Source organism: Lates calcarifer, linkage group LG13 (genome assembly GCF_001640805.2).
Source record: "Lates calcarifer isolate ASB-BC8 linkage group LG13, TLL_Latcal_v3, whole genome shotgun sequence".
Classification (NCBI taxonomy): Eukaryota; Metazoa; Chordata; class Actinopteri; family Centropomidae; genus Lates; species Lates calcarifer.
Window position 1 is genome coordinate 14,122,153 of NC_066845.1, and position 11,939 is coordinate 14,134,091.

The window sequence follows — 11,939 nt, forward strand, 5'->3', positions numbered from 1 at the left end:
TGCGTTCTGCCCCCTCTTTTCCTCAGGCTCTCAAACCAAACAGGCACTTTGCAGTTTCAGCTCGTTTGTGCTCAAGTTTAAGAAAGTTCATTTGCATCAGGAGGTGCTCTCTGTGTCCTTTATCTTCCTCCATGGGTCCTGCAGGATTTGTCACACGTACTGAAGTGATGTGGCCAACCATAGCAATGTTGTGTGCTGATGATTTGTACTTAATAGAGCAGCCACTTCATCATTTGCCGGAAAGAATTTGATACGCAGTTAGTTTCAGCACATGCAATACATAGTGCAGAACTTATTCCTACATGGCTAATCTTTGAGAATCAATCATTTTGTGATAGAAAGATGGTTCCGGTCACTCTCAGTCTAATGGGAGTTGTAAAGAAAAACTCTGATGTCATCAAATGGGATAAATGCACTACGACAAAGGAATTTTCTGTACTATATATTGGCGGTCTAAGAATATGGGGGCCAAATGGGAACAGAGCTGAGAGCCATATGGTCAGGACCTCTCTGTTTATAGTAGAGACACTCCAGGCAATCTGGTCGAGGCCAGTTAACGGTGATTTCAGAGGACATCTATTTGAAAGAGAACCTTGATCAGTGTAGGAAAACTGGCAGCTCACCTTTTCAGATGAAGCTTGGCTAGACAGCGGCAGTGTCAGGCAAACACTTTTTTTGGGTGGCTAGAGAAGCTCAGACTGGAGGAGGAAGGTTGCTGTCATGTTGGCTCACCTCCTCCGAGGTGAATTGTTTTGATGCATGATCTGTTAGAATTCGCTTGGAGTGAACACTGTTGACGTCAGTGTCTTGGGATGTGAAGAATAATGTGAACAGAAATTAAGCATAGCTGGTTCATTAGTCCAGACAGTCAACTTGAGTCCACTGTTACTCTCAGGACACACTCCCCTCACTGCACGCACTTTGGCTTCAGTTATGTTTTATACCCAGACTATAATCAATATTTTTATATAACAATGTATCACATTAATATGTTTAATGCGAAAGAGGGAAGTAAGAATTACACACTGCCCTAGTCCCTTGTGTTGTTGGGCTTGGTTTTTCATTGTGGGGAGGTCAGAGACAAACCACCCATATATCAATAATCAACAACAAAATGTAGTTGCTGCCCAATAACCTTAGGTCAAAGCACATGCAAAAACCCACAAAAGGCTGATAATGAGGTTCTGCCTGAGTTACCTGCTACTTTTGATTTCAACTCTCTTTCCTGCTTTTTCTAAGCTGAAGCCGACATAGATGCAGTTCTTTATAATCTGGAGCCAAGTGTTTTTGGATGATGGCAGCCCTGAGGACTGATTCTGTTTCCATTTTTCATGTTGCTGAGGGAAATTAGAAATGCTAATAGCCTTGGATATTATTGTGGTGTCATGGGTGACACATTTATTGTAGATTTTGTGGTCTGGTTGAAGGGGCGGTGATGAAGGGAAATCAGCAATCCAGAAAATCCAGCAGAAGTGTTTTAGAAAACAAACTCCACGTCTTGCTCAACCGGTCAACAGGTCATGGCAGTTTGCTGCTTCTATCTTTAAGTGTTTTGTGGTTTTTGAGATGTTCCCAAACATTATTTGTACTGCCACTGCTGTGAACCATAAAGTCAGAGCATAAATGCCTCTCTAAGCTTATCTAGCCAGCAGAGGAAGGGAAAACTTTACTCAGTTTTCATCAGCTTCAATCCAGTAAACTACACATTATGGGGTTTGCTGATAGATAAACCAAAGTCATGAAGCCAGAGGCACTTTTCTGAATGTTTTAGGGCAACTGATGGAGGATAACGTCGAAGCATTAAACTGGTCAGTGTTGATGTAAATCTGGGAGAGATGGAGGATGGATCCAAACGAATGAAAGAGGAGCAAAGCAACATATTTGATACCATATGCCAGATATGATAAATATTTTATTTCTGATCAGCAAAAGACACACAATTGATGCATTTGTATCTTTCATGACTTTTCAGTACAGAGGAAAAACCCAAACATATACACAGTATGGGTATATATGTATATGGGTATATTCTAAAGTGCAAGTGATTCACAAGGGTCAATCATGCGTTACATAGCATCTTTATCAGGAACTTCAGTTGTCTCCTTAAATCCTGGATAACTTTTTGAATCTGATAGTAAAATAACTGTCACTCATATATATATGAATACAAAATAAACTTTACTAGTCACTTAAGCTTTTTGATTTTGTTTTAAGCACAACAACATTTATCAATCTATTTCAAGTCTTGAGAGGAAAGAGTACCATGAAGTGCCAGAAGTGAGGGAGTGTTTAGTCTCTAGTATTGACAGGAGAAACAGTTTCACAAAAGTCACCATGGGTCAATTTAACAATACTCCAGTACCACCTTAAGCACCCTATACTTGGATTAAAATCTAAAAACAAAGAAATCGAAAGTCTTACTCTTGTCTTGCTTTTGTTTTTCCCAATAGCCTTCATGGGTCACCTAACGTGGGTGTGTTCTACGTCGAAACAGACATTCAGTATACAGGTACATTCTCTGAAATTACCGTTACATTTGACTTGGTGAGGAAACAGTCAATTTGCCCTTGCCAAATATATTTGACACAAGGAATGTTCGTAGAAAATAAATATATGAAGACAAGGATATACATTAAAATGCTAATGCGGACTGATGCTGAGCTCACGGTGTGTTGACAGGTCAGAGCGGCCACAGTAGATGGGCATCTGGACAGCATCAATACAGGGAAGTAATAGTTTAGCAGCAGCTGTTGGGTTTTGGATTTACCCATGGACAACAAAGATACAGACATATGTATCAATAGTACATGAAGAAGCCCTGACCCTTCAGGATGCAAAATATTCAAACTGATTTCCATTCACTGGGTAAATAAAACATGTCTCAATTGCACATGTGCTGAATGTTTCAATGCCCTTTATAGTGGTTAAGATGCAAAGTGCATATTTAACATAAAATAGTAAGCTAGGATATACTACAGTGTGACTATAGCTCTTAACTTCCCGAGTGATTCCTTCAGAACTGCTGTCCTTTCGCACCAAACGACACAAAAGAAATGATCAGATTCACAGAACAAAAGACACCCACTTTACAAAAAACAGAAACAAAAAGCGATACAGAGGAGCGATGCCTTCACACTGTGAGTGCAGTATGAGAGCACCCATGCTGCTGCTTTATTCACACAGCATCAGCTGGCACTGAATGAAATAAAGGTCAATTTCTGTGTTGCTGTGAATCCTTTGTGTGTGAGATTATTGCATAGTTTGGAATTCTTAACATAGCTATTAAATTGACACTGAAAAATAAGACATCTCTGTTTCTGGTTTGTGCTTCATTCTTATCAGTCCAGGACAATATACAGATTCTTTTTTCAAACAGGGCAGGGTTCAATTCCTTTCATGAAGTCAAAATAACAGCTCTAACGGCAATCAAAGTCAGGCAAACACAAACTTTTTGCTCAATAGTTCCTCATAATTTTGCTATAAAACACATTTTAAGATGACTAGTTTGCAATTGAATTTTAAAGAAAGGGTATTTTCTAAATCAAGCTGCTTCATGGTGAACTGAACCCAGTCCTGGTTCCAAGTTAATCTCTATTTTGCATTTTCAATGTGCACTAAGATTTCCACTTACTCCAAAACAGAAACCATCGAAAGTCATCGACTATCTCAGAAAAGTTACTGGTGCAAACCCACCTCCTGTCTACCAGGTATATATAAAACAAACACCAGCATTAGTGACTGTGGTTCTGTACTAATCTACTGATTCTGAACCATTGTCTTGATCTTAGATGTAGGAGAATTATTTAACAAATGAAGTCCACCTGGACTCTGTATTTTTCATTTTTCTTTTGCATTACGTGACACAGAAAGCAACTCTTAATCTTCTTAACCTCCTGAGCGACCTCTAGGCAGGAACACCACCATCCTGCTCGACACCACTCTCTTAAAAGGCCCTGAAAACATCTTCTAAATGTGACTGATGTGGTCCTATGTGGATCAGCCTATTGGTTATTTTCACATGAGAGATTTCTGTGCGTGTTGTTTTGTCTGTTTTGTCTCTTCTCACAGGTTTGCAGGCGGGTGGGGATCAGTTGGAATTGGACGTCACATATTTTCGTGCACCAATCAGGATTTGGCAACATTTGAATCAGAAACTGAATCGAAACTGATGACAGCTGTGGGGTTGTTTGCTAATGTTGCCAGTCAGTGTCGATCCAATCTGATCAAACCACACCCGCGCAGACCTGATGAAACTGATTATTTGAGTTTTTGAGCATTAAACTCCTAAATAATAACTACTGTTGCTTATTTAGTTGTGTATAAAGTTCTTGACTTGACTTGTATATTTGTTTTTATGGAAAAATAGTTCATGTTTTTCACAAATTTTCTGGGGCTTTAAAGGAAGGACTTGGGAGCTGATACAAACAATACAGTCTGTACTGCTTTGTCACCCTTTCCCTATTGTATTATATGAAGCACATTTTTAATAAAAACATAATAAGTAATAATAACACAAAAGAAATGCATGGGAAGGAGATGATAGCTGACATTAGCCACTATTAGAAGTTGCCTACATGTAGCCAGTCATCTTAAGGAAAATCAGTTTCACTCTTTGCAATGAGAAGCATTGAAAACTAGTGAACCATCAAAAAACATCACTACAAGGGTACTTGATGCTGGTGTTTGTTTTAATCTAACTATACCTGCTCAATCTTTGATAATGTGCACAAAAACCCCCCAGCACCCAACGAGCACATCGAGCAGCTGTGGTGACGACCTTATTTTTAAACCAGAAAGTGTGTCAAAATGAAGCTATAGTTTTGTTGTGGTCCCTTGTAACACCCATAAAGTAGATCACCTGACTTGAATGACCAACCTTGTTCCCCTATGGCCAGCACAGAGTCATGACATGGGTCCCATTCATTCAGAGTGTCAGCTCACTTTTTTTTTTTTTTTTTTTTGGCATAGAGCTCATGTTCAAATAGGAGCCATGACTGAACTGCTTTTTAAAATCTGTAAACTAATTAAAACTACAATAATGCATTAAAAAAAATTAAATAATATAGTAGGAAAATAAATATCATTCCAACAAGGCTTTTTTTTAAATAGTCATTCTCAATCTTGACACTGGAAGCCAGTGTGTATGTCACGTGATTCACCTCAGAGAATGATGATCATCAGTCCAAGAAGATGGCTGCTCTCAGTCTCATTGGTGAACGTGCTAATCAGCTACTGCACATACACCACTGCTTCACACTCAGTTAAGAACATGGATACAGATTCCACTAAACATGGTCCCACATATACTGTAGAGCTCAACAGTCTTACGCATTTTACAAGTGTCTGGATACAAGATATGCAAAATGGATTTTTTTTTTTTTTTTCTGACAGGCAGACTTGGCCATGACCTGGACAATCGTTATTGTGCAGGACGATGATTTGAAACACATGACCATGACTATGTCGGCCATCAGAAAAAACCCAAAACAAAACTAAACTAAAAAAAACAATTATAAGTGCTATAGCTATACACTATTTTGGTATTTCATGAATAGCATTCAGGGCAGTTTGAAGTTTTTTGGTCAGTTTAAGGTAACCTCTCAAAGGTTATCATGAAACCTCTACAGACCTCACTCCGTATGAGCACTCTTTTAGAGGGCTTGCTATGGCTGTCTCAGATAATGTAGTATACAGTACATTTAAGTGTTGTGTTAGTGTCAGAAAATAGATATGAAATTCATTTCCACATCTCATGCTCACAATTTGACTGGTCTCATTGCTGAAATATTAGACACATCTATTGATAATTTCCCATTCCTATTAATGAACTAATAATAATCCAACTACTGATTTCTATTCATGAACAAATGTCGGGATTATGAGATTGTGTTTTTGTCTTTTAACTTTTGCTCTAAGGGCGTGGACCACCATGGCTGTTTTTCTTTTTTTCTTTCTTTCTTTTTTTTTTTTTTTTTTGCTTGGCATCAAACGACTTCTTAAGGATTCATCTCTGTTGGAGGAGGTGAAGAGGAGTGAACAGGACCGTGTTGCACAGATGCAACAGCCACATGTTCAACACTAACTGTGAGCGGACACGTTTGAAAACAGTCGATGGAGGGGGGGTTCTCTCAAGCCTAAAGTGTAGGATATACAATATAACAACAATCAAACTCTGATATCAACTCTATGGGCGTTCCGGCATTCCCTAGAGGTGAATGTTTCTGTAACTTCCAGTCTAGCGGAGGAATGGATTTTTATCACCTCTAGGGAATAGAGGAGCTTTCGTGATGTTTTGAGGAGTGTGTGGAGTTTTTTTTCTTTTCTATTTTTTCATTTTTTTGTGGAACGTGAGTGGAAGTTAGGAGCTGTCACTGGCAGAGCGCTTTTTGCCAAAATGACTGGCAGAGTCTCTGTTTCGCAGATTAGGCTGGATCTTGTACATATGGGGACCCATGGACCAGCGCCAGCTCCCACGGCCCTCCACTCCAGTTGGGATGGCGGCAGCTGCAGCCACAGCAGTGGATGGGCAGGGCTTGTTCTGCAGCAGCTGAATAAGCATGGTCATCTCTGGGCCCAGCCGCGACACCATGCTGGTCCTAACGCGCTCCACCGTGTCCTCATCACAGTCCATCAGGCTTTGAAGCAGCTTACCATAAAACCTAGAACAACAACACAAAGCATCGCAGAATGAATTTTTAAGAGCTCAAAAGGGACAAAATGTACAACAATATATTCTTGTCTTACAAAGATTTGTTGTACTCTAAAATCAATGGTATTCCAATTTATTTGTGCATGTGCTGTAAGATCTGACGTCATCCATATGGGAGGGTCTGTGCTCCACCCTCCTATCCTTCTGTATTCATTCCCAACTACAATCTACAAGAACAGTAGGGACAAAACCCTCCAAACTTGATATTCCTGTTTTATTTTCTTTCATTGTATGAAAGAATGTATGAAGCAGATGGTAACCAAAACCATGGAAATCAATACAAATGTAGCCATCTGTTACACTACATAAAACAGGGCTATCTATTTGTATTTATAATAATGAACAGCACTTAAGGTCATTGTGTCTGTCATTCACTTCAGATTAGCAGCAGATACATTTCATGGTCTTATTGTTCATTTCTGGAGAGTTCAACTATTGTTCAGTCTAGTCTAGGCGTCATGGAGCTTCACAGGGTTTAAATTCTGTACTGACTGACATTTTGTTCAAGACAGTCTATTAACAAGTCGTTTAAAATGTGTTCTGCTGACATGATAACCTTAATTAACTTGGAAAATATAGACAGTAGAGGAAGAGCTCACCTATTGGGGAAGTGACTTGGCAGCTGTGCCACTTCGCCAATAGCATCTGGATTAGATCGGGCAACAGTGCAGATATCCAGCTTGCTGTAACACTCCTCTTGGACCTCAGATATCATTCTTTGGAAGGTGGAGCAGCGGCGGATGGTGGGGAATGCCTTCGAGGTGATGCCATTGGCAATGCACTTAAGGCTCTCCTTCACAAATGCTTTACCCTGTTAAAAAAATAGCAGTGCTTCACACATTCTTGCCCTGACGTACACACCCATATAATACCGCACAGCTCATGTGCATGTAGATATAGAGGAAATGGCATACTGTATGTGGTCTTTCTGAAATGAATTAGAGTGTATACCTGAGTGTCAAATTTAGCAGCACTGTATAGGAAGGACTTGCAGATGTCATGCATGCCATCTGTGTCACAAGTTGAGTTTTCCAGGCAGGCGAAGGCTCCGCAGCCAACTTGGAGGGCACTGTTGAGACAGCGTGCCACATCTGCTGTGGGCACAGAGAATGAACCATCAGCAGGGGAGCCAACAGTGGGTTCACTGGGAATCACTGCACACTCACTGAGCTCATTACACAAGGGCTGCCAGGGTTTCAGCTAAAAAATGTGATGAACAAAAGAGAATTTTCATACTTTGGTGATTCACAAAAGACACACAGTCACTCTGGGAAAACAGTGACTTGACTGGGGATTGGACACCTCACAACTCTAAGAGTCTCAGACACTATTTGGCACTACTGCACTTTTCTCTTGGCAGGGACCTATATTCCACTGTTTGGTTCTTTTCAGCAGAGCTTGGATGAACAGCACCAGAAATACCAAAGAGTTTCCTGAAAATTGTTGGCATGCCTGTAGACACACATAAACATACACTTGTACCGCTGGCACACACACATACATTCATAAATGCACCGTGCCACCAGACTCTGTCTTCAATTATTTTACACAAGTCATAACTGTCAATTTGAGGACTTTGTCTCCAAACCACTTTACTATTCTTAACTATTAACAAAGCGCATGTCACAGTCCACTTATACATCCAAAACCGATCCCATGCACGTCTGTACAATGAAATACACACAAACAGAATGTTTCCATATTCATCTGAGGAGCATCACGTGACTGGAAGAGTTACTAGGCTGATTAACCCCTGATCCTCATCTTTGTAAAACCTTTGAAACAGCCACCCTGCAGCAACATTCAGTCTTTCGATCAATCTGCCAAAAACAAATCTTGGCCATCGGGTATGGAGCTCTAAGTCCATGCAGCCGACTTGAAATTTTACACCAAGACAGAGCTATAAAACATAATCTGTAAATCAGCGTATCCAGATAGTTGGCTTTCCTTATTCCTCATCCAAGAATCCAATGAGATGGCAAGCAGCCTGACTCAAATCCTTTGTAATAACCATTAAAAAATGTCACTGAGGATCCTAAGCCTACTTGGCAGACTTTGAATCTGGGGCCCCATGTTGACCTGCACAGTCAGATAAAGTCTGCCTGCCATCAGGGACCAGAGATTGCTCTCAAAATACAGAGAGTGAGCAGCAAATCTTATGATGATGAAGCAGTTCCTGCAGAAGGGAATCAGCATCCCTGTTACCCACTGCCTTTTTATCACTGGGCTGTACCTTTGTGTTAAGAAGGAAAAGTCAACATTTAAATGTAGCCAAGCAGATTTTTATGCTTTGCTGTGTCATTTCTTGATGAGTATTTTTGACTTAGAGTCTTTCTTTTCTTTGATGAATAAATGTCAACTAATAGGCTTGCATTTATTTATCCAAAACAAGCACAGCCCCAGTGTCAAACAGTGTAGCTTTTCCTGAGGCATGCTGAAGAAAAGGTACAATGGTGTAGCCTACTTCTTTTTCTGACTTGAAGGCTACACGGGAAGGCTACACAGGAAGCTTTATGTTTTATGGACTGAAAGCCCCTTAAGTCCACTATAATGCTGAATAGTTGGACCTATGCAGCAGCCAAAGCCACGAGAGACTATCAGCATGACACAGCCTGCACTCTCAGGTGTCAGCACCAAGCTCCGTGCTCATCTGTTGCCGGCAGGACACCGGCAAAAAACCACAGCGTTAATCCCGCAGCCTTCTCCGTGAATCAACGCGCTCGTTTGGACAGAAAAGGCTGCATAGGCCAAAAAAAGGGGGGAAAAATTAGGAGAAAAAAAATCTCCACATAGTAAGCGAGCAAAGGTAAGGCTGTGCATTGTATTAATGGTGTGTAAGAGAAAAAAAGCATGCTGTGCACTCTGAGATATGCAGATGGAGGCAGCGTGTTACTTACAAGGGCTATTGGCAGAAAAGCGTGCTCTCCTGGGCGAATAAGATTCGTTTTGATCCAGTTCATATGCAGATGCGTTCAGCACCATCAGGAGAAAAAGTCCGGTCCTCAAAGGCATCGTCCTCTCAACACAGATAATACAACTAAACGTAAAGAGACGCCTCCTGCTCTGTGTGTAATTCATAAGAATAACGCTCCAAAAGCTTCTGCGGCGCCGAAAAACAGAATAAATGTAGGCTAGTACAAGTAGGCTGCCAGCAATTTCTCTACATTGGACTCCTCACTATCCTTTTGACTTGCATGACAGATAGCACCGATGTCAAGTCTGCATGGGTTTATATGGGGGCGCTGAACATTACGAGTTCTGCGTTTGAACCAATCAGAACGCAGGATTCGAGACCGTGGTCCTGGTCTCCCCACTACTAATTGATAAAATCATTTAACACCGGGCAACGCTGTAGATCCTACAGCTCAACATCAAGGTCCTGGTCATCGTTTCTTGTAATGACCCTGAGAAACAAAACAGGCTCTACATATGTCTACTAGTTTTCTATAGGGACTTTTTACAATCATCCTCTCTATTACAACAGGCTACAGGCGTGCATTAGTGGCTATTTCCATTGATATAATTTCACTGTTCTACCCACCCGTGACTTTTACTGCACCTTACCTCATTACAGAAGCACAACTGGTTTATGGATGAACTGTTTCGCGATTTAAAAAAAACAAAAAAACAAAACAACAACAACAACAACAACAAAAAAAAAAAAAAAAAAAAAAAAAAAACAATTAATATAGAATAAGAACTTCTGTGTTGCCCCATGCTTACCTATGGAAAAGGTAAGGGACTGTAGCAAAATTATTAGCGAGGGAGGCAAGGAGGGGTTTGAAAAGGCACAAGTATTTTAATGTTTCTTTTTCCTAAGGGTTAGTCTCACCTTTCTGGGAAAGCTGGAGAGGATTTTATTTCTTTATTTTCTCTTTATCCAGATAACCATTATATTTCAGCCATTGCTTCAGAGATTTAATTTCAAAGTAAGATTTATTTGGAATCAAGTAGTTACATTGAAAAGACCTATTTTATGATCACCATGGCCTAAGGCACCCAGAGCTTTATTTTCTCTATCACAATCAAATTAAATGACACAAATCTGATCACTGCTAATTCCTCTGAGGTGTGCATTGGTGGCTCTTTGAAAATCATTATTCCATTATGCAGACATTAATGAAGTTGAGTAAACCATTTAGATTTAGGTTTTGCCTCTTTTAGTCATCAGTTGCTCTGAGATATGTGGAAAGGGTGGTGCAGTTTTTCTTAGTTGAGGGGTGGGTCCAAAGAAAATATTGATAACCTTAGGGCAGGTTTTGCTTTTTTTTTCTTAATGGAAACATGAGAATCAGCCTTCCTCCACACACCAAATAATTTTTCTACCATCCCTAACATCAACAAATGAAAAGCCCTTCACCACAGTGATAGAACCAAAGACTATTTAACCAACCAGTTTTTTAGTCAAATGTGGTGTGTGCTTTACCAGACCTGAACGCCTTTGCCAAAATATCAACCCAGAACATTCAAATGTTATCACTCTGGCATTTTCCTGAACCGTGCTTCATGATGACACCATTGTTTCTTTAGCTTAAGGAATCTGCTTAACATGGAGATAAACTACCTGTGTTGTTGACATAATGATTCCTGCTGACCTAATTCTCCGTTTTCCTCTTCCTAAGACTGTAAAATGTTGGCACAGAGTCCACTAACTTGCAGCTGCACGTGCCGGCACACAGAGGATGATGTGTGGGACTCTAAGCTATCATTTGTCATGGAGGCCTCACGCCTCTTCAGCCAGTGCAATGCTCAACCATTACAGACAGAATCAGACAGTATAAAGCTGAATTGTCCTGATAATCATAGAGTGGAATAAAAGAAAATGTTTAACAGTGATCTGATAAGACTTTGTTTGATTTAGATTTAGAGCAGGAAAGTCCCTTTCATGCACCTGAAAATGCTTGTCCTTTCATCACATATACAATTCACTATAGGTGTTTCTGTGTGCCAAGTATAAATCATCACATTTCATAGAAGACTTCAGATATTTTCCCTCCATGTTCTGTCAAATCACTTTTCTTCTTCCTGTGCTGTTTTCAGCGAGCAGAGAGCGCCTCTTCACGTCTTTCCTCTGTGCTCTGGTTATCTTTGGCAATCATAGTGCTGTAACCCTAATTTCTCCCAGAGCGTTGTCAGGAGTTGGGCATGATTTCAAGCTGTTGGCACCTTATGTCTGCTGGGGAATCCAAATATGGGTCCCTGCCAGCTGCACCAATAGCCTTTGTAATGG

The 11,939-nt window shown here is 40.4% G+C and overlaps 1 protein-coding gene across 2 annotated transcripts; it reads right to left on the reverse strand.

Annotated features, from left to right (window-relative positions):
- Positions 1-1,892: 1,892 nt before the first annotated feature.
- stc1 (stanniocalcin 1) lies at positions 1,893-9,912 on the reverse strand. Of its 2 annotated transcripts, none has more exons than XM_018669764.2 (4): positions 9,607-9,912; positions 7,661-7,800; positions 7,309-7,520; positions 1,893-6,659 (listed from the first exon to the last, which is right to left on the reverse strand). In XM_018669764.2, the coding sequence occupies exons 1-4, from the start codon at positions 9,785-9,787 to the stop codon at positions 6,359-6,361; spliced, it is 834 nt and encodes a 277-aa protein (XP_018525280.1). In that variant the 5' UTR covers positions 9,788-9,912; the 3' UTR covers positions 1,893-6,358. The 2 variants fall into 2 exon arrangements, with proteins under 2 accessions (XP_018525280.1, XP_018525279.1); XM_018669763.2 differs by having other exon boundaries at positions 7,661-7,803.
- Between the last annotated feature and the right edge of the window lie 2,027 nt (positions 9,913-11,939).